The sequence below is a fragment of the Xiphophorus maculatus genome, chromosome 7 (assembly GCF_002775205.1).
Source record: "Xiphophorus maculatus strain JP 163 A chromosome 7, X_maculatus-5.0-male, whole genome shotgun sequence".
Classification (NCBI taxonomy): Eukaryota; Metazoa; Chordata; class Actinopteri; order Cyprinodontiformes; family Poeciliidae; genus Xiphophorus; species Xiphophorus maculatus.
The window spans coordinates 20909895-20937236 of NC_036449.1; the positions used below are offsets into that span (position 1 = coordinate 20909895).

General features: G+C 37.9%; 2 protein-coding genes across 3 annotated transcripts; both read right to left on the bottom strand.

The window, feature by feature from the left end:
* Positions 1 to 826: 826 nt before the first annotated feature.
* Positions 827 to 18324, bottom strand: asmt (acetylserotonin O-methyltransferase). Its single transcript, XM_005800714.3, has 8 exons — positions 18108 to 18324; positions 17360 to 17534; positions 16301 to 16430; positions 14810 to 14878; positions 11422 to 11540; positions 4418 to 4558; positions 2145 to 2267; positions 827 to 1319 (listed from the first exon to the last, which is right to left on the bottom strand). The coding sequence occupies exons 1-8, from the start codon at positions 18216 to 18218 to the stop codon at positions 1102 to 1104; spliced, it is 1086 nt and encodes a 361-aa protein (XP_005800771.2). The 5' UTR covers positions 18219 to 18324; the 3' UTR covers positions 827 to 1101.
* Positions 18325 to 19483: 1159 nt separating this feature from the next.
* Positions 19484 to 26132, bottom strand: akap17a (A-kinase anchoring protein 17A). Of its 2 annotated transcripts, none has more exons than XM_023336226.1 (7): positions 26007 to 26132; positions 25237 to 25568; positions 24589 to 24807; positions 24281 to 24493; positions 23222 to 23370; positions 22414 to 22654; positions 19484 to 21392 (listed from the first exon to the last, which is right to left on the bottom strand). In XM_023336226.1, the coding sequence occupies exons 1-7, from the start codon at positions 26011 to 26013 to the stop codon at positions 20586 to 20588; spliced, it is 1968 nt and encodes a 655-aa protein (XP_023191994.1). In that variant the 5' UTR covers positions 26014 to 26132; the 3' UTR covers positions 19484 to 20585. The 2 variants fall into 2 exon arrangements, with proteins under 2 accessions (XP_023191994.1, XP_023191995.1); XM_023336227.1 differs by having other exon boundaries at positions 25237 to 25578.
* Positions 26133 to 27342: the final 1210 nt, after the last annotated feature.

Below are 27342 nucleotides of genomic sequence, written 5' to 3' on the forward strand. Positions count from 1 at the left end.
AGTATACTTGTGCTTTCCCCAGGATTATGATGGAGATGAATGAGCACTAGCTGAGACGCATGTGACTCCTTCTCTAATCATTATTTTAAAGTTGTGGTGGGTGATGAAGGGAGGCAGGGCTGAAATGTCTTAAAATATTACTAACGTCTTCTGCAGCCTGCTTAGATAGACTTCTTGAAGAAGATAGACAGAATATTAGGAAAACCTTTGATAATGTTGCCTGGCAACAGGAGTGACTTTGGCTCTTCCCTAATCCAAACTCTATCCCAAAGTATATCCTTGAGATTATTTCTCATTCAACTGACATCCGCAGTAATACTTCATCAGTTAAAGTTGGCATGAAGGTGTTGGGATTTTCTCTCTTGAATTTTCTTCCCATCAATTTCTTCTGTATAATAAATGAATATTTTATGTATGTGAGCACATAAACCTGTCTTCTTCACATTTTGTTCTAAACAAATCTACTAAAATGATAAAAACCCATCCATTACTTAAAGATGTACCATCCAGTCATTTCTATTTCACCTTTGTTTTCAAGTTTGTTTAGCTTGTTGTCAGAAACATATTTTTTGCAGTAAAACTCTCAAAGCAGGGGGGGAGGCAGTTTCTTTTCAGTTGTGTTAAAATGTGTATTGCACAACTATAATAATGGTAAACCACAGTTGTAAATTGTAAATAATTAGACCACACTTCATGGAAGATAGGGAGTTTGCAATAGCGTGAAAAGTGACGTAGCTGTATGTCCACCTCGTCTACAGCAAACAAGATCGGAGCTTATTATGTTATAAAGGATAAAGGTCACCTTTTTCTCAGTTTTACACTCGTGATACAATTTACATGAATACATTTTCTTTGAAGCAACTGAAGACAGCATTTTATATATTCTTTAATTTGTATGCTTACAAGCAGCTTAGATTCTTTACATTTACATAGTAATTTTGAACCATTTTAGAAACAGCTGCTCACCTCAGCCAGGACAAAGACAACAGTGCATCTCAAAGGGAACTGTATGCATTTTAAAAACAAATATAGATTATTTTTTCCTTACACACTGGGCCTTTATTTTACTGCACACATGGTAGCATCATTTTTCTTTATCTCTCATGTCTCTTTGTGACCCAGAACGGTATCATAGATTTTTCCAGTGAGGCGGTGCTGGATGTTGGTGAAGCCGCTGGCAGCCAGCAGTGCAGCATACTGAGCACCTGTCCTCTCTCTGCCCTCCGTCTGCACCAGCATGTTCAGGGAGTAGAGCTGTGCTGTCAGTGGACCAGACCCGTCTTCATTTAGCAGCGCCTCCACCAGCAGCACGGCACCTCCTACGTCACAAACAACAAAAATATGCTTATTTAATGGATCATGATCAGGTTTAATTTTGTGAAAGATGCAGTGCTTTTCTTCTAACAGTAAAGACCATATTTTAGCTCTATTTGTATGTCTAGTTGTTAGTCTGCTAAGAGGTGAACCACTGTCCCAATCTCAACTCCTATCTGAATCTGAAAAGATTCACTGACCCAAAGCGTGATGCTACCACCACATCTGCTGTATATCTCCATGCTGCTGTTTTTTCAGTGATAAAGATTCTCTAATCATTTCTGATCTAATCAACTCTGTTTACTCTTTTAGGTGAGTTCTAAATCTAATTGTTTACAAGGAGCAACAAAATAAAGGGAGGTGAATAGAAATACTACATGCCACACTTTTTAGATTTGTATTCATTTTTATTACAAATCAAATGTCTTTTTAATGTTTTTGATTATTGATGTTGCTAAACTATTAATATGGGTGAATTTAGAGGATGAGATCATGATATTGACACACAATTTTCCACTGATCACCCATATAAATCAACTGAACGATGGTGATTGGTTGTTTTAATAGAAATAACTCCCGCTTTTCTTTGATGCAATGTGCTGTTCAGACAAAGAATATACCTGTTCTTTTTTATCTGCTGTCTCTCCCCTCCTTTATGCACCATTCTCCTATTTTGTCTAATTTTTGTCTGCAGTCTGACTTTGATCAAAGCCAGAAGGACAGACTTTCCTGGGATCAGCTGCATTATGGGCTACAATCTGCGATCTCATTTCTAGCAAAAGAAGAAAAAAAAACACTCATCCCTTTCACACCCAGACACACATACAGACCTGGTTTACAGGCCTTATAGATTCTGCAGAGGAGCTCTGTGCAGCGCTCATCTGTCCAGTCATGGAGGATTCTGGCAAGAATATAGAGATCTGCGACTGGCAGGGAGTCCTTGAAGAAATCACCTTTAGAAAGAGACACAAACACTTCATAGTTATGGAAAGCTCAATGAATATATAAGATTTTCATCCATGATGTGAAATTTTCAGCATGTTATAGAAAAGCAACAATTCCAACAACTTCTCCCTCAGATTCCCCCAGGTAATACTGCAGTGAGGTTGATGCTGGTCATATCAGAATCAGCAGAAGAGGGATGGATGCAATATTTAGTGTGAGCAGTTTGTAAGAAGGGTGATGCTGAGGTCTCAAACTGGGCTGCCTTAAGTGGTTCACAAGCTTCACTTTATCTGATTTAATTATTTTTGTGTAATTATTAATTCTGTTGACAAGCCTGCGTAATACTGATGTGACTTGATTAGTGATTTACACGCTTAAAAATAATTGCTGCAAATGGTTGATGTCTGTTGTAATTGAATTATTCTAAATGCTTTTGACCCAGATTGATTACGTCAAATTTCCACCCTCTGTCCAACATTCAGTTGTAGTTGATTTCTCTTTTGCATGCAGCTTGCTTAGAGACTCGATCATTTCCTTTCAGTACTTCTGTGATGTCTATTTTATTTAAATTCATGATGTTGAAATAAAATATATTTAGAGACCTCATGCACCAGCAGCCGTCACATGGCTGTACGAACAGAGGGACAGGAAGGGATTGACTTTCTCCTCAGGTTTTTGAGGTTACCTGCTGCTGAGACTTTCAGCTGCAGCTGCAGTGGAGGAGCAACGAAACAAAAAAGTGTGAGGCACAAATTGATAGTTTTGTACATGATTTCACTCTTAACAGAAGTCAGTCAAGAGGATAATGAGGTTAATAGCTGCCAATATCAATGACGTCTTTTTGTGTTTTAAGCTACAGTTCTCAATTTTGTTGCATATTAACTTTGTGGAGCGAGAATTGAATAAGAAGTGATGGATTATAGCTATATTGTATATAAAAGAGGGAACTGTTTTCCGTTGCAATTACATGTGATGTAAACTATATGGTCAAATTATTTTTAAATATATTAGCTGGAGTTTGCATTCATTCTATGTAAAGTAACAGCTTAAAAATAGAGGCTCCGGCACAGTTTTCATCACTGACATTCAAAACTTTCATTTTCCTCAGTAGTTCTGCATGCTCAGTAATGTTATTCTTGATGTATTCAGCTCCCTTCAGCACAAAAGAGATCAGTGCTGCAGCTGTTTTTGTCAAGATCTTCTGCCCTTTCACAGTCCCTGTTTGAGTGAAAGCAAACATGCATGATCAGACCTTTCTCCGTTTTTTTACATTAATAATAACATAGTAAATATGATTCTAAATTATTTGTCCTGGTGTTTTATGCCAGCCAGTTTATTTCGTATTTTATTTTTTTCATTGTTGTTTATGAATGAGAGATGAAGCAAAGACATGCAGAATAGAGGCATCTTTAAACTCTGACCATCCTATAGGTAACTGAACACCAGAAATGAATCTAACTTTTATGACTGAAGATTTTGTCAGCTTATGTAACTGAAATAGAATCAACATTGTATTAGAGGGTAACATTGTGGTGGTTTGACTTTCTTGTGACCAAATTTATTGTCCTGAATTTATTTGGAATTTAAGGCTGTAAAATGATTAATATTATGGTTTAATGAAAGAGGGAAGAAGACATGCAGCAAAGGCCAACGGGCCATGACTCGAACCCTCTACAGCCGCATCAAGGACCGAGGCCACCTTACATATATATCACATTCTACCCAGTACATCACTGCCACCCCCTCAAATTTTAAGGACACAAAATACATTTTTTGATGATATTCTCATTTATTAGACCCCGCCTCCATGAGCTCACTTAAGGCTTGATCGCATTCTATTTGAACAGCAAAACATTGACATATGCTTCCATCTTATAAATTAAACATTTATCTCAATTCTGTATTAATTCACTTTCACCGTCCTGATGTGCCTGATTACCTCTAATGAGAGTAAGAATGCTTATCTGCACTACATTTAAGCACAAAAGGTCAAATAAATCAGTTAAAGATGAATCAATAGCAAATATAACAGGCTTTATAGAGATTTGAAAAACCAACATCTCTTTTGTGTGTCTGCGTTGTCACTAATACCTATGAACATTGCACTTAGAGCAGATACTATGATTGTCAGGAGAATGCAGAATTGTAATAATGTTACCCTCATGGAAGCTGATCCTCTGGTCAGCCTCGGTGACAAAGTGTTCCCCTGACACACGCACTACCTTGGGGAGGTCAAAGATTGTCACAGTGCATTCTGGGTAGGCCAACGTGCACTGCTTGGCTAATGCTCCACTGCAGCCTGAAGAGAAGGATAGAATTGCATTTAGTTACGGAACAGTAAACAAATAACCTTCATTGAAAACAAAGTGGATCTTCACTATACACAAACCTGCTTTCAGCTCAACATTACACAAGGGCTTGTGATGCTTTCAGGTACACCACATTATTTATAATCTTGATTTGGATTCACTTTGCTGCTTTCGGGAGGAGGTTTATGTAACATTAATACTTTAATTCCAGAGATAGATTAACATAATGTAGAAAGAAGAGGCTACTCTGTGTAACAAAAGTAGATGTTTGGAATACAGTTGTATTTTTCAGCCGATGCTAATAACATTTAATTGTTAGTCCTTAATCTGAAACGTATAATTTTTAAATCTATTTTGACTGCCATGATAGCGTCATGCACAACAGTCCCCTCAGGGTTTGGTTAGGTTTGAAAATAGCAACGTGAACTTGGAAAGATATGATCAGTGAAGACATTTAAAACAGGTTAAAACTAATTTTAAATTTAACCAAATTAGAATTCTTTGATTTTGTAAAAGTTAGACTTGACTTGAAAACATTGGTTCAAAAATGGCTAAAAAAAAAAAAAAAAAAAAAAAGCATATAAACTCTTTGCAAACCTCATTTTTTCACCTTAGCCCTTTTTCTGTTTTTAAAAAATTTAAATTTGTTGTTAGCTATCCAAACAAAGCTTTAGGTTAGAAATTTGCATTCCACAACCATGACTATTTACATTGGAGGGGGACGCTTGCAAGCCTGGGTACATCATCCCAGCTGTAACGTAAGGTAATTTTATTCATATAGCACATTTTCCACAACAAGTCAGTTCAACGTGTCAGCATCGTGTTGTGGGGCTGTTTGGCTGCTGGAGGAACTGGTGCACTTTATAAAATAAATATCATCACAAGGACAGAATATTATGTGGAAATAGTGAAGCAAGTTCTAAAGATATCTAAATCTCACTAATTACACATCAACAGAAGTTTCATAATATAGCAACAGATGTTTTTGTGAGCTTTATCAAGTTTACTAAAGGTTAAATGCACAACTGAACCTTGTTAGATGCACACTGTCAGTGGGCAGTTCATAACGAACCGTGATCTTATCTAGCAAGGTTTTTGTGTTGAAAAAGAGAAAACTAACGAGATGTTTTATGCAACATTTGATGTTGGATTGTCACAGTAACGATATAGAGAGATAACGGTCTCTGTGACAAGGACCTTCACCAAATAGAAGCATCTTTATTCTATCCTGTTAAGTTTCCAATTTCTATCTTTCCTGCAAAATATCATATTAGAACTATTTGGGGGGAAAAAAACAGGTTGAATGTGTTGCCTTCATTTGTTCTTTTAAAACCTAAAGTTTACGCTTACTGGTATTACCTCTAATTCAGCAGAAGTAGTTGCATAATTATTGCTGTCAACCATTTTGTTTTATTTGGAGTTTTTAGGTTGTTCTCCATGAGAACCAAAAGCAAACTAAGTTGTACTAAAGATGCCCAAAGCCAGAAGTTGGAGATGAGGGTATGACTTCTCATGCAGGTTATAGATGGTAAAACCTCAGAGTTATTTATCATGATTGAGCCTGTTTTCTAAGTAGCACTCTTTAAAGAAATTCAAATTTCTTTAATTTGAATTGAATAATTTTTATTTAAATTAAAATTGAATTAAATTTAATATTAATTACATGTAATTATTATTCTAATTGAGTTTTCAGTTTAATTAGGCTGAAAAGTTTTGACAGACTGAAAATGTAATTCAAGAAGTTGATCCTTGAGTTAGATCTGATTCTGAAATATAAGTACATATACAGTAAATGTAAATTTAACAAAAAATAAAAAAGGAAGTAGCTGGTTCATATTAGCTCATACAACACCATAACCAAAACCTACACTACAATTTGAGCAGTTATAGAGCAGTGTACAGAACTTATATGAAAAATTAATAAGGGCAACAGTATTTCACAGTAAAAAAACCCCAACAAAAACACAACATAGTCTGACATCTCTCCAACATATTCTCTTGCTTCAGCCATATTTTCTTCCAGCAAGTCCTCTCTGTACCACATGAGCCAGTCGTCACCCTCCAGCTGCATTAATAAGCTCAGACTGCATATCACTCTGCCACTAATTTACCAGTTGTCATTCATTGAGCCACTTAAATACTAACTACTGCACAACAGGGGCTCCGAGGTTGTACAATCATCCTGTCAAATGTTCAGACCTTAACTCTCATTTTTTCACTTCTACAGCTGGAAACCTCAATGAGTGACATTTCACTTCTTGTACAAAATATCCAAGCTCCAACAGAAGTCACTATACATTCAATGTGATTTTTTTAAATTATGATTTATGAGTGATTGTAAAGTTGCGCTCTACTTGTGCTTGATATGTACGTTCTATGAAGGTAAATCTTACAGGTTACACAAGTGGGATTTGGAAACTGAAGTGAGCAGCAAACACACACACATGCTCATAAGAGAAAAGCAGAAATATAATGTGAAAATGGGATTCTTTCAGTTTGATGCTTTAGCAGCATTATTTAAATTCTCCACACCTTACAAAGAAAGATGAATGCAAAATAGACAATGTAAGAAAAAGTGGAGAACAACAATAGAGTCAGAGACTGGGGGGGAAAGGAGAAAGCCAGAGTGTCGCAGTGAGACAGAATACAGCTTCAAAGGATGTCACTTTGACAAACCTATAAAACCCAGTTAGATGAGCCACTGTGTGTTTGTCTATGTGTGTGCATACACTGCGAGATTTCCTCCCAGCTATCCTCTAACATGACCTGCTTCCACCATATCAGCTCTGCCTTTTCTGCACACAGAGATGCTAGGTAGCTCTCACATCAAACAGGGGTCACCAGAGGAGGAGAATCAAAGAGCCATGATGAAGAAAGAAATCAGACACACAGCACACTGTTCGGCTAACCCGGCAGTCTCAAAGAGTCACATCCAACACTGGTTTTCATCTTTATATCGTATCTAGATTTAGCCTTTGTTCAAATACAGTGTTGAACTTTTCCTGATTTAGTTACATCTAAACATTTGTATTTGCTTTATTTGTTTTTGTTCACAGAGAACCAATTTAACTTAAAATCAAAATTACAAATGTGTCTTAGGCAAAATGGCAGCAGCTCATGACAGAACTAAATACCATTGTGCAATACTCTAAGAGTAACATTTGACAACCTGACTGATTTAAACAGCTCCAGAATTTATCCAACTCTTCTGCCTGGTGTGTTCCTCCTGATGTTTTTTGTTCAAAGATTAAACTACACACAGTAGGTCTTCTGAAGGCAATCTGGCATACTGCATTTTGAGGCACACAAGCATATATTGGTCCATCACATAAACTCCCTCATAAAGCATACCTAAATTTGTGTCTGCAGTGTGACACAATGTGAATAGTGTCAAGGAATGTGAATATTTTTGATTTTAGTTACAGCACCTTGGAAAATGTATTGAGAATGTGCCAAGGAATCAATCCAGACTTATTCTGTTGTGACTCACAAGTGCACTTCACTGATTTCTCTGTAGAGAGGCCATGAGAAACAAATTCAAACAGGAAAAAAAAAATTATTTCAACCTTGGCCACTTCTCAATGCATGGTCGTTCCACCATGGATGTATGGAAGCCATATTCACCGCAGAGAGTCAATCATTGGCAGGGTCTAGCAGACAAAGAGACGAGTCTTGAGCAGCAGGTGCGCACGGACTCAACAGATGCTGTGTGAGAGACATGGCCTGTATGGGGCACTGCAGCGCTGCCCTTCACCCTCCTGATGCTCAGACGTTTTGGATATGCAGCTTCATGCATAAGCATGAACAGACAACCTCATGTGAAGAAAGTCACACAGGACCCGGAAAAGACCAGGATCGATGCAAGGTGCCTTTTGTGGCTCCACAGCTCCCCTGTGTGGTCAGCCGAGGTAGCACATGCTACAAGTGGCCCACCTGTGGACAATTTCAGACTGCAGAAATGGCATGAGACACCTTTATCACAAAGGGACTCTTGTGTGGATTGTTATTCGTGTTAATGCTGAACTAAAGGCCATCTTTGAGTAAGTGAACAAAGCTGCAGATTAAACATTCACAACTGGAGACATTTGTTCTGAAATACCTATATATTTTTTACACCTTTTATGATCCTGTCTGAACATGACTGGAGTCAATGTTCATCTGTTAAATTCACTTGAAATAAAAAAAGAATGGAATAAAAAGGAAAAGGAAAAGCCCATTATCTTTTTCACAAAGGCTATTCTCGGTTTCATAACATCCTTCATTCTTCAATTGTGTCTCTGCAGTTCATTATAAGCTTTCGCCTCCATCATTTATGTCATGTCTGTTTAATCTTTGCGCTCCCAGCACTTTTTCATCTTTGTGCCATTTGCTTGTCATGTAAAGCAACTCATCAAAGATGCTTTTAGAGATAAGTCTCACTTGACAAAGGAGCAGAGACAAATGAACAAAGCCTTCCATTTTACTTAACAATCAAGTTTAATTTCACCAAGAGCTGTGGTTCATGTAATTGTTGCAAAGTTCTCCTCTGATAATGAAGGAATAAAATGTGATGCTTTTTCTGAATAAACTATCAATGAACAATGTGAAGTGTAATTGATTTTATCATGTCCTGGGGAGAAAAGAAAATGTAATAATTTTCTTCAAGATTTTACTCTTGAAGAAAATTCAAGAATATGTTAAATCTCAGAATTTCACATATTCAAAAGCCAGCAAATCTTTGAATACTGAACTATAAAATATAAATAAAACAGAATTAATCTTTCTATTGTTTTCAGTGTAGAGCATTTTAAAACAACTTCCCCAAAGCTTTCGAGTCTCATCCACCACAAAAAAAAACAGGAAGTACTTCCATATATAGACAATGACATCACATCTGTGTTAGCCCCATTCACACGCGTATTACTGTCTATGTCTTTAGACAGATACTGGATTGTTTTCTCAATTTTCTTTTCAACAACAATATGGTAAATGGATATATGGTAGCTTGCCGACAACAGCAGTGAGCAAATGAGGTTTGTGAGCATAATGTGCATTGTGTAAAAATATCTTCATTTGCAGCAGGTTTTATTTTTTTATATGTCCTCCATAGGAATGAAACTGTACACAAAAGCCACCGTTCAGTATACAGTTACGTTTTAAAGTCAGGTTTTGGTACATTTTCAGTACACTTCATTTGAGAAAATAAGATCTATTATTATATTTTGCTTTAGTCAGCGGTAAGCAAAGAATCTTATGTTCAACAACTTTAAAAAGTGGAAGTAACATGCTGACACATGTACACCAAGTAAAAGTGCTGGTCAGTTATGGAGCCAAGATCTCTCTGAAAGCTACCAGAATATTTTTGTTTATGAATTGCAGTTTCTATCACTAGAATCTCTGTTTTGAGCTTGAGAGTTTGCTATGACTTCTTTAGTGTCAGGTGGACGTTGTATTGTCTTATGGTCACTTTTTGTCAACTCTCATCTGTTTGTTGCCTTAAGCTTCCTTTGTTCTTACTATTAAAATGCATTACTGGTATAAAGTTTTCCCAGGAGTTTAGTCAGGTTGCAGACACATTTGCAGCTCTAAAAGCAGAACACTGGAACTAATTTATATTTTGCCTTAACAAGTGATTCTCACCAGCTAAATAATTTAGTAATAATGTTTAATATTGATGAAACTTTTGGGCTCATTTGGTACCAAACTTCTTGCTTGTTAAAACCACTGGATTGGCTTTAATTTCTGCTGACAAAAACGAAGCAACGGTAATTTCAGGTCTGGTTTGGGTTAAAATAAGGACAGTGGGATAAAAAAAAAACATTAGAGTGCACCCATACCTATTCATGTTTCAGTATTCACAGATTCACCTATTTAGATTTAAAAATACTCGCAAAAAACTTTTTACTATTTTTTTAAAATATTTGAAACAGAATGCAGAAGCTGAAATACTTAAGCACAATGCTACTTACTCTATTCACTGGCTTCTGAATACCAGCCAATCCACGAGGCCCATTCATTTTCCTTGGCGCTGATTGGCTTTAGCCCCTAAGAGTGGTCTCAAGTATTTGTGAATTTCAGCTATTTGTGGGTCTGTGGTGGTTCCTAAACTCAGTGAAAACCTCTGTACAGGAAATGTGGGAATGGGTCTTGGAGACTCATTTAATATTCAAATACAAAATCAATGTTTCCATTCAAGTATTGCACAGGAATAAACTTAAGCTTTCTAGGAGATAATTTTGAGGTAGAGGAAAACCATGCTAAAAGCTGTCTTTCCTTTACCAGGCTACTCATTCAGCAGAAACACCTTGTTTATTATTCTTTTATCTTGTTGTTTATTTTTAAAAAATATATATATATATGTTGCATTATTTGTGGAAAGAAAGTTATTTTCTATTACAAAGAGCTGTAATTTTAACAAGTATGTACGGACCATTAAGTTATTTAGACCAGTTTTCTGACACAGTTGTGGAAAAATATTAATTACATTTTTGTTCCTAATTAACAAAAATCTATTACCAAGCTTTAGTTTTTCTTTTGCAAAACATAAAATATTCAGTGTTCAAAGAGAGTGCAACAAAGTACCTTTAAACTCATATGTCCTAATAAGGTTGATATTGTCGCCATCATAACATCTTTGGTTCATTTATCAAATTCAGCCTTCACTTTAGATTTTATCAGTCAGAATCATTATTTTCCAGTTACACACTGATGTGGTTGGAAATGTCTCCAGAGATTAAACAGACTTTGTTTACAGCTTGGAGCGTACAAGATGTTCACTCCCAAATGTTTAATTTTAGATGACAAAACTGGCCGTAGCATCCACAGACATATGTGGAAATAGTTTGTTTTAACTGGAAAAACCAGGAAAACTTACCTCCCAGGTCACAGATGAACTTAAAAGGCGTAAGATCAAAGGCCGTGACCACGTCTCTGCCGCAGATGTTCCAGATGGAGTTCATCAAGTGCATGAACTTCACCATTTCCTCATCAGACCTGAACAGACAACCACAACGAGAGAAAAGTTATTTTTATTAGTCCTTTTTCACTAATGTCTCCCTTCATGGAAACATAAGCCTCTTTATCATCTTCTCTAAACTGTCACCCAAAGGCTGAAGTGCAAACAGACACATTCCTCATTTAGAAAGTTTCTCCCAGCGGCCGCTGGGGTGTGTGTGTGTGTGTGTGTGTGTGTGTGTGTGTGTGTGTGTGTGTGTGTGTGTGTGTGTGTGTGTGTGTGTGTGTGTGTGTGTGTGTGTGTGTGTGTGTGTGTGTGTGTGTGTGTGTGTGTGTGTGTGTGTGTGTGTGAGGCAGACAGGGTGCGGCAGAACAGAAGAGCCTGTGGTGAGTGCTGCTGCTCTGAGAAATCTCCACCTCATCAAGCAGCACCACAATGAGGCCCACACACACACACACTCACCCCCACATCCTCTTTCTTCTGTGATGCTGCTTTCCACTCGTAAAAACTTCTCTAGCAAAGTACTCATCCATCTAATACTCAAAGCAACTTTGTATGACACAGTGACATCCAGAAGAAGTTGGGCCATTGTTGGCCTCAGACCCTGACTGCAGATGATGTGAAAAGACAAAAAAAAAAAAGACTCTGAGGCCAAACAGAAGATTGTCATCTATAATCTAAAAGCGTCAAGGTCAAAAGATCCTATAAGCCCCGTAACGATAAATTCATTTGTTGTGGGGGAGAGGTGGGAGAATAACATAATACAGTAAAAAAAAAGGAAAGAAAGAATTGCCCTATAAGACATCCAATTTAAGTTTTAGCCTTGTTACCTGATAATTCTTCGTATATTATGACTTATTAGAATTTATAGCTGATTTATTCTGTTTACAGTTCTCAACATCCATTCACTCATTCATTAGAAAAATAAAACCATGTTGCATTTTATAAAATTACTGATGCCACACTAATTGTTGCCCTGGCTAAGGCTAAAATTAGCTATGTTGTCAAATCTCCTCTTGCCAACAGGACATCCTTCATTATGTCAAATCTCCTGCTTGGCACATACAGAAAGTTATCTTTGGCTATTCCTCTGTGTCTCTCTCCAGATTATTTTCTCTTTTCTCTCCTCTTAATTTACCTGACCGGATTTGAATATGTTTTTGTTCTGGGGACCAGTGATGGAAGGCTTCTTTTCCAATGTGGGTGTACACCAGTGCATAAAGCAAAGTCCACTTAAACCTGAGTTTGGTGTGGAAGAAAATTTAGAAGCATTTGTATTAAAAATAAGAAGACATTAAAGTTCATGTGTGTGTAAAGGAAAGGGATGCTAAGCTATTTTAGTGTAGAGGTTGTAAAAATGTATTTTTTATTTGATTATTTTCAATGCTGAATTACAGGAAAACTGAAATTTATTCATTCCAATGCACATATTATTTGTTTAGTACTCTATGATATGAGGTGGGGGGTTTTTTCAACCACTCTTTGGCCACCCTAAAATGTAACATTGGTCATTTTAACAAATGTTTTGGGTATGATCACAATATTGAAAGACTTTTAAAGCATCTCAGTGTCTTTTCATCTACAGATGAGGAGAAGGCAATCTGTACCACCTTTTCAGATCAATGTTTCTCTGCAGATGAATTCTCATGAGTTAAAAATTAGAAAAAATAAATCAGGATATACATTTTAAGAAAAATAAATACATTTTGTTGTTTGGAAATCTCCTTTTTTAATTTTTAAAATTGCACTCAATTTTAGGAAAATAGCAAAAGGTTAAATAAAGTTTCTCATAATTTCTGCTGACTGTACCTTAAATTTAGGTTTTCATATTTTGAACATCTTTTCCAATCAGGTAAAAGTCTCTACAAATTTTAAAAAGTTGTACTAAAGTCTTATGTAAATGCTGTATGTTTATGAATTCCACATTCCTTTGCCTGGTTTTTTCCCTTTCCGACTCCTACCTGATTCCTCAAGGTTAAGAAGTGAAGCTGAAAAAAGGGCCTTGGCTGTAAATTATTCAGGTGCAGTACATGACTGGTTAAATGGCGATGGGTAAACGGGAGTCTGAGTCATCCAGCCGGCTTCGAATCCTCCAGCTCCCGCTGCAGAGCTCAGAGAACGCATTGAATGACTTCAGCATTTGTTTTCCCTTGCTAATTTCTCTGCCGTATTCACAGGGGAAATCAGCAGGAACCAACAAATGCTTCTCCATATCAAATCAGCTGAGCACAGGTGTCGAGACTGTTCTTTGTTTGGCAAATTAATTTCGATGCATTGATGCTGATTTGCAAATTCATCTGAACTGTCATGCTACAGTTTGTTTACATGGTTCATGGCTGGGTTATTCTTGCTTTACACTCATCTAAAGCAGTGATGCAGTTTCTATTAAAATTGTCAGCTGCTTTCAGAATGTAGGGACGACTAAAAAGATTTCCATCTGCAAGAAATGAAAACCAATTTCTACTTCAGAAGTCTAAACAAACAGCACCAGGGAAAAAAGAGAAAGCTGACAGGGTTCATATTCTCATTCCTAAAAGGTTTAGAAACCAAAATGTGAAAAACAATATTTCTATTTTCAGACTTTGTCCATCCATCAGTTTTTCCAGTTGTTTCAGGTTTGATGAAAAGTACTGCCTAACAAAAGTGGCTGTTAGGAAGTGTATAAAGTTCAGTTATAATGTGGTTTTATAATGTTTATAAGCTTCAGACTGAGTAATGCATAAAAGCAGACAGTGTAATATTTTAGTCCCACTGATGTAGAATAATATTGAAACCTGAGAGGTGCATTTAAGGCCCGTGCTGGTGAGTAGAAGGATGTTTTTGTGCTTTAATTCTCTGCGTGCCTCACTTTGGATGAATTCTTGTCCTCTGGGTCTGCTGGTGTTAATGTAACAGGCCCTCAGGCACCCTGATCAAAATCTTTTAGTTACCAAATCGTGTTGTGTGTGTGATGACCCCTGAAAATTGCTGACCAGCAGATCAGTGATGCGTTAAAACTGTGGGCACTGGATGCTGTAAACACATCAGATCTCTAGGACAATGGCATTTTTTTTTCTTTTTCTCTCTCTAGCTCTGGCTTCCTCACCTCTCTGGTCATGCCCTCTCACTGTTTCCCACTTTCTCATTTAATTTCACATTTCCTCCATCCCAATGAATCCAACAAGTCAGATTTTTTTTTGTTGTTGAGGGAAATCGATGGAAATGGGCTTAAAGCAAACAGGAGGTGACAGAATGTAAATGAGACAGCTCATCTGTTTGATCTGTATGTTTGTTGAGCTGAACTCTCAACACTAAGAAAGCTTTTTACCTGTACAGAGCTTGAAACAGGTCCTTTGAGCTGACTCCAAAAGCCTTTTCATACTGATTTCTTCCCTCTCTGAGAAAATGCAGAGAAAAACAAAATGTAAATCAATAACAGGCAGCCCAAAAAAAAAAGACATTTGTATCATCTTTCATGGTATTGCTTTTAGCTTTTTTTCTCTCTCAGACTTCACTGGTCAGCCACAGAGAGAGAGCTGCTGGCTGCTGGCTCTCACAACATCAAAAGACAGAGTTCAAACAGGAGAAGGTGACTAAAGTCTGCACACTTTTACACGGCCAGCTGAACCTGCGTCTCTCACAGCTCATCACTGCCCACCTGTGGCTGACTTCATGACATACACTTTGATAAAATATTCAGTTTTACAAGACATAACCTTTATTTTTGTTTACAAAAGTACTACAGAGCATTTTCAAAATCTCTCATTTTCACCAACCTGAAATCTCAACATGTTGAATAATGATTTTATTGGATGGACAGCACAAAGCAATGTGCAATGAAGTGAAGTGGAATAAAAAAGGATAGGCGATGTTTATTTATTTATTTTATTTTTTTACAAAAAAAAAACATGAAGAGCATGAAGAGGGTGGATTTAGGTCTGAACTTTCATTTATCCTAAGTCTCTTCAGCTTTCCCATAACTGCTGAAAAAAGCAGTCATTAATGCTGCTGCCACAACCTTTTGCAAACGTGACTTTTAACCATAGCGTTCTTCTAGCAGTAGTCCACCAAGGCCAGATTTCTATTGTGTGCTGCTATTGCGTGCAGCATTTTTAAAATATCACCTCACATTGCATTATTTAGCTGAAGAAACCGGAAGACTAGAGCAAAGTTTCTCTTTGTTTCGGTCCCTGTCCTGATTATTAATTTAGGAAGATTGCTGTATGTTTACCTGCAGTGGTTGAAACTTAACTGTGAATAAAACTGGTTTTGGTTTTTGTTGTTCTTGTTTTCTGAGTTCTGTACGGTTCTTGTTTCTCCTACAGTCACTGCCCCAGCCCTCTAATTCTCCCCACATCAAAGCTTACCTCCATAAAAACTCGTTCTTACTCCTAACCCAACACAAGCTGACATTTATGAGGGGTCGCAGAAGTGCAACATTTAAAGGCCTGGTATAATTTTTCATATTGGACAACACATTGCTTATTATTCATTATTCATTCTCTGAGAACATTTATAAGATAGATAACTATGACATCAACTCCTGAGAATAGATTTGGAAGTAGCCTGATGGAAATCCAATGAAACAAAACCACAGCATCCTGCGCACTGACCATAACACTGAGGAGTTCCTCACCTGATATGTTTTTCTTGTTATACTTAATGCAAAGCATAGTTGACATCTTGAATTTTGAGTGCTTCAATGCAATTTTGACAGGCAATGTTCTGCTGCACATTAAATATTTACTTGTTGGGACAAAATAAAAAATAAAACATCCAAGCTACTCATATAAAAGCAACTGCTGCTCTGTTTACTGACCTAACAGCATCTGTGAGATAATGCCAGCAGAGGTAGATGGTCCTGGAGCTGTACTGGATGGACTGGCAGAGGGACAAAGGACTGGAACGTGTGAGGAAGACTCTGGACTGTTCTGTGTTACTATAAAAAACTGAAGAGGAAGGAAAAACATGGAAAAGAATGAATTAATAAACGATTGCAGGTATGAAATAATATTTTGAAGTTTCATTAGTGTTGCAGACACATGAGAGTTGTAAAATGGAAGTGGGTATACTTGAGGCAGGTAACAATAATAAATGTCAAATAGACAAAGAAAACCCAAGTTAAAAGTATGTCTGTACTCTAATACAGTCTGTGTGGAAGATATAAGAGAACAAAATCATAAAAAGCTATGTTAAAGGTTTTCCAGAAACCATGCAAGGGGCACATCAAAGGCAAAATAAGGTGCTCTGCTTAGATGAAAAAACAGAACTTTTTGGTATATGTGAAAACTTTAAATGTGGTGTAAAAATAATACTAGAATTAATCCTGAACAGTTTCCCTAGTGCCAAACATGGTAGTGGTAGAATCATGTTGTGTTGATAATTTCCTTCAGCAAGGACATAAAAAGAAACTAAACACAGGAAAATTGTTGAAGAAAACCAGTAGACTGCAAATGTGTGACACAGGGTCATAGGGTCACCGTCCAGCCCGGAATACTCAGCTTTGGAAACTGGAATGAATTAGATCAAATCATAGAACCAAGAAGGAGACAGAAGAGAAATAATGGGCATAAATGTCAGTTTCCAACGGTCTTACAACTGTAACTGCAGTAAACAATGTTTCTACAAAGTATTGCATTACAAATGCACACCACAATTTTCAGATTTCGTTTTGTAATAAAACTGCACAAAAGTAGTTCTATAAAGTTTGTGATTGTAATGTCACAGAATGTGTAAAAGTTCAAAATGTATGATTACTTTTGTCCATTTATTGTACGACAACATCAAGCAAGCATACACTCAAATGTAAAACCCAAATTTATAGCAAAAATAATCAGAACTAGAACTCACTATGAATTATTTTTTAGTGTCTCCTGACCTTGCCCGCTGTCCCAGTGTGTGTTGAGGAGCTGCAGGCCTGTGCAGGCAGCAAGCAGCCGCTGCGTCCCGTCCAGACTGGTTCCCACCGCCTGACTGATCTCCTCTGCTGACAGAGGACGCTCTGCAGCCAGCAACACATCAAACACACCCAGTTCACAGGATGTGAACACCGTCTAGGTCAGAGAGGAGAAACAGCCAAGACACTGATGTAATTCATCAATTTCATTTATATCAGGAGAAATAAGTGGACATTGCTAGCTGTATGTGACTTTCTGAAATGTGCTGACAATCTTCCATTGTTTACAATTGTGCAAGTTTGCTGTTCAACCATTATGGAGATGCACAGGTCAGTTATTGTCATGTGATTGCTTAAAATCATGAGCACACCAAATTTGTGAGATCATGAATGTGTAAAACATTTTCAATTTTTTTTCTTCCACTTCACAGTTAAATTGTACTGTTTTATACTGAGTCCTCATATAATACTAGGAAGTTCCATTTGTATTGTAACAAAAAAGAAAAACTTCAAGTGGCATAAAAAATATTTCAGAGCAACACACATTTAAGATAGTGAGCATTAGTGACAAAATAAATATGAAAATAAAAACCATTGTATTCAATCAGTAGTACAGGTAACATAGATACATTATAGCTTAACAAGTTTTCAACAAGTGCCATAGTGAGTATGCACATGCATCGAACTGAAAAAGTAAAATTCTATTTAAAAGTTGCAACATGACTGTTACCTTGGAGATAAGAAAGCCTTCCATGTACTCCAGTATTTTTCTAGGGTACACATCTGTAGCTGGTGTAGTTGGTCCCCCTTTGGTGGGACCCGCATCTGGAAGCTCAGCCATCCTCCCAGGTAGACGGAGTGCTTTGTGTCTCTGCAGGTGAGCTGATCTCTACTGTTCAGTCAGCTTTCTAGCTGTTTATGTTAGTAGATGACAGAAGTGGACTGAAAGCAAAGTGCCCACCCTGCAGCAGCAGCAGCAGCAGTGAGAGTAGCAGTGGGCAAAGCTGATTACAGCCAGATAACCCAGATTAGAGCATGGGCTCAGTCTGGTAGACAAAGAAACAACTCTGTGAAAACACTGCACTCTTGTTCATAATCACTCACCCACTGTCGTCACAAACCAAAGCCACTTTTTAATGAGTTTATATAACCCTACGTGAGGCCAGGACAGTGGTCTCAACATGTCTTTAAAAAATATATGCTCCCCTAAACATGTTTAATGGCAATCCTGCCAAATGATATTCCCTGACAAATATTCTATGAATTATTAAGTAAGGCATTCCATTGAGAGCGATGATCAGAGAAGCAGTCAAGAATCCTGTTTTAACTTTGACCCAGCTGCGATGGGAGAATCTGCTCACTGTATGATTATTAGCTGTGGATTCCATTATTTATTTATTTTTTTCCATGAAAGAAGGCCAAGAAATACATAAGAAATCTTATTTGGAACTATAGGGGAAAAAAGGTGCTCTGGTAAGATGAGAACAGGCCAGGCCTTTTTGGCCTATATGTAACATTATGTGTGGTCAAATTATTTTTCTTGTGGATTTTATTTTTTCTGCTCTGCTGTCCAGTAGACATGCAATATTTTAATGCAACAAAGTAGACAATACATTTTAGGACTGTATAAGGATCTCAGATCTGGCAACTTGTATTTATTATGTTGTATTTATTCAGGTTTAGTAAATGAATGTGCCCAAGTCTTTGGATGTTTTGGCCTATTTATGTTCAAATGAAAGCAAATTCCGCAGCTGATAAAATACTGTTGTACCTGGCATTGTCCATTTAAAAAGGTATAGATTTTTAAAAATTTCATCCTAAACTAATAAATTTCTTTCTGTATCAGTTCAATTTGCTAAAGCGTCAAATTTTGTACCAAACAGTAACTGCAGCAAAAGATGGCTGCGCAAGTTTAGGATGGGGACTGAATTAAAAAACACACCACACTTTTTCCAAGTCATTTCTACTAAAAATACACAAATAATTTTCCTTCTACCTCACAACTACTTTATGGTTACAGCTATTCAAAATGTGAAGGGGTATCCAAAATGTCAGACATTTTTAACTTTTCCATTTACCTCCCAGTAAAGAAAACAACTTTCATTGAAGTTTGTCAAATTAAAATCTTTATTTTTAACCACTTCCAGTGTGTGCAAGACATGTTCAGGGTGACCCACAAGCACATACAGAACTCTCTTTTCCATGACAAGCAATGTCAACAAAACAAGCATCCAGTTTCTTCAAGTTCAGCTGAAAGACCAGTTAAAAAATGTATCCAACACAATGTTTATAGGTAAAAGAAAGGATGAAATCACTTTTCTGTCTGCATTTTTTCATTTTAAACTTTAGAAAGCAGCCACTTATGATAATCATCTGTTGCCTGTAGTGGATTTATCCCCAGTAAAACTGATTAACTTGTTTTAACTTGGACAAAAGCTAAAGTCACCTGACTGAGCCTTTTCTAAAAATCACTTAAATCTTGCAATAATAATAAAAGATGCAGAATCTTTCTCATAAATGTGACATTCATTTTAGCGGCAGTCAGCATTAGGTTTTTTTTTGTTTTAGGCTCACACCATTAAGAAAACGGTCATGCTCTACGTTAAAACAAAAGCTGATGTTGCATACATTTTAAAATATAAGCTTGATATTTCTGAAACATTTGTTTGCAGCAGAGCAGAAGGAAACTTATAATCCAGCGGTCCACACACCTGTAGGAGGAAAAACATGTAGAGGAGAAAACTGTATAAACTGATTTAAATGAGAATTTGAAACCAATATGAACCTATTGGTGTATTTTCCACAGTTAGGCAATAAGGAAAAAAGAAATACTTGAGAAATTAAATGAAGTGTTTTGAAGACTAGTTTCAGTCAAAAAAAAAAAAAAAAGAATCTTATATAATTTATGAAACTGTCACAGTTAAACCAGATTATAATACTCTGCTAGGTTTTCTTATTTGAAAATTTTGTCAGGAAATCTCAAACCAAAAAAACAAACAACACAAGTGTACAAAATAAAAATGGTGAATCAACAACAAAGACTTATTTGAACAACTGGTAACAATTTGGTGATGACGTTTCAAGTTTTACCTATGAAAAAAAACTATGTTCTGTACATATTTTAAGCTCTTGCGTTCCCTCTGTAGCTTGCTGAACTTCAGGCTCGTGCAGAGAAACGGGAGACGTGAGTGAAGCTGCTCCGCTGCGTTCAGTATCCCCTGGAGTGGCTCCGCCCCCTGCTATCGCTGTGCCTTCGGTATCGTCGGTTGTGGTGACTGTGACTCCTGCAGTCCTTACTCCTTCGTCTGCTGTACCTGGTGTGATTACGCCCTTGGCTCCTCCCCCTGCCGTGGCTCCTCCCACTGCTGCTTAGGCTCCTCCCCCTGCTGGAGCTCCTGCTGCTACTGCGCCTCCTTTCCCGGTGATGGCCGTCGCTTGTCCTGTGACTCCTCCTTCGCCGGCTCGAGCTCCGCCTCTTTCTACTGGAACTTTGGGAACGCCTCCTTCCCCCTCGACTGTGCGAGCTCCTTTCACAGCCTTGTTCCCCGCTGTGCGCGCATCGAACAAACTCTTCCTTCTTTTCATCCCTTCCTCGTCTCTCCTTTGATTGGTTTTTCTCCAGAAGTTCAGATTGCACGGATCTAGACACTTGTTTTTCTTTGCCTTCATCTGTCTTCACCCCATTGACCCGACCCAGGACTCCGAGCATCACATCGCTAAAATCGGGAGCCGCTTCTTTTGTCGGGGGGGCGGCCAGGTCGTGCGGATCTGCAGCCACTGTGCTTTTCTTGATAAGGTTGCAAAGCAGCCTCTCCCTCAGCTCATTCTCCTTCCGCTGGAGCTCCAGCGCCCGCTGCTTCTCCACCTCCACCCGCCGCAGCTCCTGCTCCTGCCTTAGCCGACAGGCCTCCAGCTGCTGGAGACGGGCCAGCTCCTCCTTCTGACGCGCTTGCTCCAGCTTCTCCTGCTCTTTGCGTTCAGCCATCTCCTTCTCCTGCTGCTGCTGCTTTAGGATCTGGGAAAAATCCATCACAAACACAATGAAATCAGAAACAGGAATCTGACAGTTAATCATGTGCGAATATTTATGCAAAACGTAAAGCATGACCCAGCTATTGGCCAAAGTAAAGCCCTGCAGCTCTAATTATACTGTGGAACTGCATCCTTAAAGATGAACCCATACAATAAAGTAGGTCTGAATTGATTACGGTAATTGTAATTAATTATTAAAATAACCGTCGACTAATTTAGTAACCGATTAATCGTAAACGGCAGTTCCAAAAAGAAGACAATTTGATGAAAGAAAAAAACAGAGCGGTAATTAAGCCAAAACCTTACAAAAAATATATATATATCTTGCTTTTAAGATGAAGAAAATATAACTCTATAAATATGCTGTACCCAGAACATCTCAAGTGAGAGACTTAGCCTCTCCTGATTAACATTCTGTACAAAAAAACTATTAAGCACCTTTTTCTATTCATAAATTAATTAGTTCATCAAAAAAATTGTGAACAGATCAGCCATACACTGTACTGATGCCAAGTCAAGCAGTAAGGGCTGAGCATTTCACATGTTGATTTTAGAACTATTTTTTAGCTGCAGGCACATCCTTTGCTAAAAGTGATCAAGCGTTCACCACAGGAATGCTATGTTATTATATCTCAGGCAATAAAATTTTTATTTTCTTGTATAAAAAAGGAATTTAATCATTTGTTTATTTGCATTTTTTTATGTATTTCTAATATTAAAAAAACTTAAGCGGATAAATAAAAAATCTGCAGAAGGTGCCAATGTCTTTATCCAATTAATTTTTTTAAAAAATCATCAAAATTGTACTAGGTTTCTAGAATAATCGTTACTGCAGCCGTACAATACAGTACTTATAATGTGCCCATTTATTACTCTAGTAGCTCTGAGCATTAAAACATGAACTCTTTGTCCTTTCTAGGGTTAATTACAATGTTCCACACTTCAGCAGCTGCAGTGTAACCAGGTGGACAGTAATTGAGAGCTGCGCTGCGTTCATTTAGTACCTTGGCTCGGGCGAGCAGCTCAGCAATGAGACGTATTGATTCCAGGTTTCGCTGAGCCAGCAGCAGCCTTCTCTCCTCCATGGCGATCTTCACCTGCAGCTTCTTCTGCTCCTGCTCCTGCTGCCTCTTCACCTTCTTCAGATTCCTCCGCTCCTCCTTCTCCCGCAGCTTCTGCTCTCGCTTTCGGATCCTCTCCTCCTTCTTCCTCTCCTTCTCCTCCTCTTCCATTTCCCTCTGTTTCCTGGACAGATTATCAAATGTCCATGTTTTCCACGGAAAATAATCACAGCTGGAAGTATTTTTTAGCTGTGACTCAAAGGAAAATAGATACAATCATGAACAATAAGACTGCTCTTCATAATAAACAATTAAAAAAAAAATGCTGAGGAGGCGCAGGGGTTAAGCACAACCCACATATGGAGGCCTTAGTCCTCTAGTCCTCGAAGCAGCTGTCGCAGGTTCAATTCCCGGCCTGGCGACCTTTGCCGCATGTCTTCCCCCTTCTCTCATTACCCTCTTTCCTGTCAATTCACTGTCAAATAAAGGCCACTAGAGCCACTAAAACATTAATAAAATAAAAAATAAAAAAAATGTTTACTGAAAATTTTCCTGTACACTAAAAAAGTGAAAAATTAAAAAAATGCTCTTTTATATGTACAATTTTCAACTTTTTTTAGGGTTTTTGTAGCCCTGTCAATGTCGATATTGTAATACATTTTTCCCAACATCTCTGAAGTAGAAAAAATAATTTTTTTTTTTTTTTGGAGTTCTTATTCTTGATGAACTTCCTCCTTTATTTCTGTCATACCTCTCTTCCTCCTTCCGCCGTTCCTCCTCTTCTTTCTCCCTTCTTTTCTGCTCCTCCCTCTGTCTCTCCAGCTCCTGCAGCTTCAGCCTCTCCTGGTTTCTTCTCTTGATGGATGCGTCGCTCAGGTGCTTGCTGGTGTCAAATATAACCTAATTTAAAAAAGAAAAAAAAACAGAAAACAAGAAAGCTTCATCAACTAAATTTATTTGCCCAGCTGAAATACAGCATGATATCTAAATGCATCTTGCCCAGCTAGTTTATGCTGCTTTTAAATACTTTTACTCAATTTCCGCTATAATCAGTGAGGAGCTACTGTTGGACACAAAAGGCTAATAAAATCATTAGAAGGGCTCTTCTGTTTTGTTCTCATCCTTCTTTAGATTATACAGCTTTAGGTTATGGATTAGAAGACTTGCCTAATCTGATGTTCATTAACTTGGAAATACTGATGATGCAGCTTCACGTCTCATTGCCTTAAAAGGTCTCAAAGCTACATTGTGCCTGACTAACACAATCCCATTACTAAACCCCTATTTGGCTGTAATGTTGTTACAGCAATTCAGAAACAGTTTAGTGAATGACTAAAGACAAGAAAGTCACATTTATGACCTTGAAGGAGATTGCTGTTGATGGAAGAAACATTCACAATGCTCTCACTTCATTAAGGATGACTGAGATGAGGAAAAAAGAGCAAACTAATTGTCAGGGTTTGAAATAAGCCACGCAGACAAAAGAGCTTACAGAGATTTTTATGATTAAATAACCACCAGATGTAGATGTGCCTAAAGATGAAATTCTTTAATATAGAAAGGTGCAAAACTGATTTTAAAATGTTAACGCCACAATTATCTTTATTAGGTTTAAAAGAAAGTGTTATCCTTGCTTTACTGGTATCTCACACAGTGTAACTTTCCTTAACATAAATGGCTGCTAACTGTAAGAAGGGTAAAAAATAAAATAAAATACACTCACTGTTATTCTTATGTTTCAGCTTTTAAAGAAAGATTGTAATCAGCAGTTCAACTGACTACCAAATTATCATTGGATCTCTTCCAGTACCTTAATGTTGCAGGCCACAGCTTTTTCGTCGTCTCCTTTCAGCATCAGCTTCATGCCTCGCAGAGAGTCCATAGCCTTGGTGAAACCGCAGTATTCCTGATACTGAACATAAGCCTCAAAGTTCAGGTGACCCCCGAAGCTAAAAGTACTGAAGTTCTTGTCCAGCATCTCCTCCCTGTACGGATCCAGCATGGGGATGTCGACATGCCGAACCTAAAAACAACATCGACATATATATTGTTTTAATAGCACTTGATAAAATGTTTCATTTGAAAATGCTTTTAGTTCAGTACTGAAACAATCTCCACCTTGCCAAACGCCTGGAATACAGCAGTGAGGACCGCTTCAGACGGCCGGTCCGGGAACTGGCTGTTTCTCTGGCTGAACCAGCGACATGGGAGCCCTTCCAAGTGGATGGTATCCGGCCTTTCTCCCGGCAGAGTCTCATTCATATCCTTGGCGTCACGAAAAAAGGAGTCCCAGTCATGACGTGTGGGGAAATCCACCTTATTTTCTACTGCACGAACCTGAGCAGAGAGAAGCACATACAGACGTCGAGAAATTCTGGTGTAAAAGCAGCATCACAGCTTCACATAAATTCCAAAAGTGTTAGGAAATATATATAAAAATAGGCAGACAGGTCAATGGATTGATAAATGAATAGATAAACAGATGAAAGTAAGTTTTGAAAAGCTTGTCGTGATTAATGGCAGTAAGAGATAAAACTTTATTTATGTAGCACTATGAAAGACATAGATCACAATGTGCTGCAAAAAAGTAAAATTAAAAACATTAAACCTTAGTAGCCGTTACTGTGGGTTTACCAAAATATCACGTTTGCCATATTTCACTATTGCAAACAGAACATCAAAGCACAGCTTTGTGAGCAAATGTAGAGAATACTCAGCAAAAGTAACATAAAAGGCCTTTATTGAGGCCAAAAGTGTCAGCCTTACCTTGAGGACATCAGTAAACCCGCTGAGTTTTATGGTTTTTCCATCCAGACGGGTCAACAGGCTCTTTACCACGGTTTTGTTTTCCACCTCCCCCTCAAAGCGGATGTAGTCCAGGGTGCTCTTGGAGATCCGCAGGGCTGAAAACTGCTCCGGAGCCACCATGGCCTTCACTCTCTCCATCACCTCCCAGTTGGAGATGCTCTTGCCCGGCAGCTTGAGCTGCGGCAGAGCAACGCTGATGGTCATTTTGGCGATGGGCTTCAGGTACAGGTTGTGCTCGGCAGACAGGCACACCGCCTCCGTGGTGTCATGCACGATGGTGGTGGTCATTGCTGCGGATAGCTGCAAATGTTGAGTTTCAGGTTAAGTGCAAAAGGCTCCAAACTACTAAAAAATATATGCAATTTAACGAGTAAACATGGGTCAAACCCAGAGCAGGAAAATCAAGCGAGCTTCCACTTTCATATCAAATAATTCTATAACCTAACTTACCGAACAATATTAGCTCAAATGTAGCTTTAGCTAATCCAGACAAACTCGAGGGTTGAAAATGTAAACAACTACGGCTCTTATACGAAAAGTTCATAAAACATTTAAATATTTAAAGATGTTTTGAGTTAGTTGCGAAGACGGTTTTAACAAAAGGAGTTGGTACTTGCTGACACCGGAGCTAGTTAGCTTCTTGTTTTATAACTGGCTTTAGAATCCTCCGTTTATGTTTATATTACGGTGCATAAAGCTAGCTGTAACTATTTAGAAGTACAACCTACCAAACATCAGCTACACTCCTGCTAAAACAGCGGCGATACTACTGTAAAGCAGCACAGCGAGCCAAACACCGCAGAACAGAAATCACCCATAGAGACTTAAACACAGCACCAAAATGAATGCAGTGCACTTTAACCTTCCGCCGAAACAACGTCTAACAGCGCTGTCACGGCGACTGTTTTTACAAACAGCGACACCACCTGGTATGGTGCAACAGAAATAGTTAAACATTTCCTAGACCGCACATTCTGTCCTTTCTCTCAGTCACTGACATTTGTGTCATGAAGGGGGACAAAAACTACCATAAAGAAAGAGAAGTAAATGAAGCTGTGACAAATCACAAATTAAAAGAATGTGACATAAAATATAACACATGCAGATTTATGTACGAATTATAGCACCTTTTTAAAAAAAAATAAAAAAATGAGGTATTGCATTTTCTTAGATAATTCCCTCTGGATTTGGATGCTTTGCAGGTGAAAGGATTCTTGCTTTTAATTATTTGCTTTCAAACAGTTTTTGAAGGCACTGGTTGTTTCTCTATGTGTAACCATGGAAACAATCAGGATTTTTTTATAGCAGTGACCACCTGATAAGAATCCTAAAAGCTCTAATAATACTTGAACAATGACTCCAAATCCCAGAGGAGTTGAAACGGGGGCTTCATGGATGCAGAGCAGGTCCAAAAAGCAGAGAGAGAAAAAAGATGAAGTTATAAAAACCATCCCCTCCATTGATCATAATGTCTTTCTAACAGCACTCCTTAAGACTCAGAGAGACTTAAGAAGTGGCAAAAGCAAATGAGGTGCCAACAACTGATGGTTGTTGGCAATGTCATTATTGTTATTGTAAAAAACCCTCTGCTATTTGTCATACAGCAACAATGCCTCCAGTCAGCAGTTTCTTCAGATTTGTTGCAAGACAGGCTGCTACTGGAGAACCTTCCTGCCAATGCCTCACCAATCACAACATTTTGAAGGCAAATGAATGATATGAGTTTCAATAATATTTAATTTGCCTTTGGGATAAAAAGAATTATGTTTTAACTGAAATTAATTTAAATGTATATTCAGACAACTGACTCAATACTTTATTCTGCATCCTTAGACAGAGTGTTTTGCCCATTCTTTATTGTAAAAAAGCTTAAGCTCAGCCAGATGGGACAGTGAACATCCGTGAACAAATCTTCAAATATTGCTTCTCTTTGTAGGTTTGCAGTTGTGCCATACTTTTTCTAATTTTGCACAATGGTTTGAACAGTTCTCCAGGAGGTGTTCAAAGGACTGTAAGTGTAGTGCGCAGAGTGGATTTTTATGTTTGAAAAACCTTCCTTGCTCC

Bases quoted from the DNA above. Each gene is read 5' to 3' on its own strand.
- asmt (XM_005800714.3), bottom strand. From the start codon at position 18,218: ATGGCTGAGCTTCCAGATGCGGGTCCCACCAAAGGGGGACCAACTACA. The intron at 2,268-4,417 runs GTAACATTATTA...CTCTTTCTAAAG, and splicing joins GAGGATCAGCTTCCATGAGG to GTGATTTCTTCAAGGACTCC. The intron at 1,320-2,144 runs GTCTGTATGTGT...TTTGTGACGTAG, and splicing joins CTATAAGGCCTGTAAACCAG to GAGGTGCCGTGCTGCTGGTG.
- akap17a (XM_023336226.1), bottom strand. The intron at 24,808-25,236 runs GTAAGGCTGACA...CTCTCTGCTCAG, and splicing joins GGTTTACTGATGTCCTCAAG to GTTCGTGCAGTAGAAAATAA. The intron at 21,393-22,413 runs GTACTAAATGAA...GATTTTTCCCAG, and splicing joins AGCTGCTCGCCCGAGCCAAG to ATCCTAAAGCAGCAGCAGCA.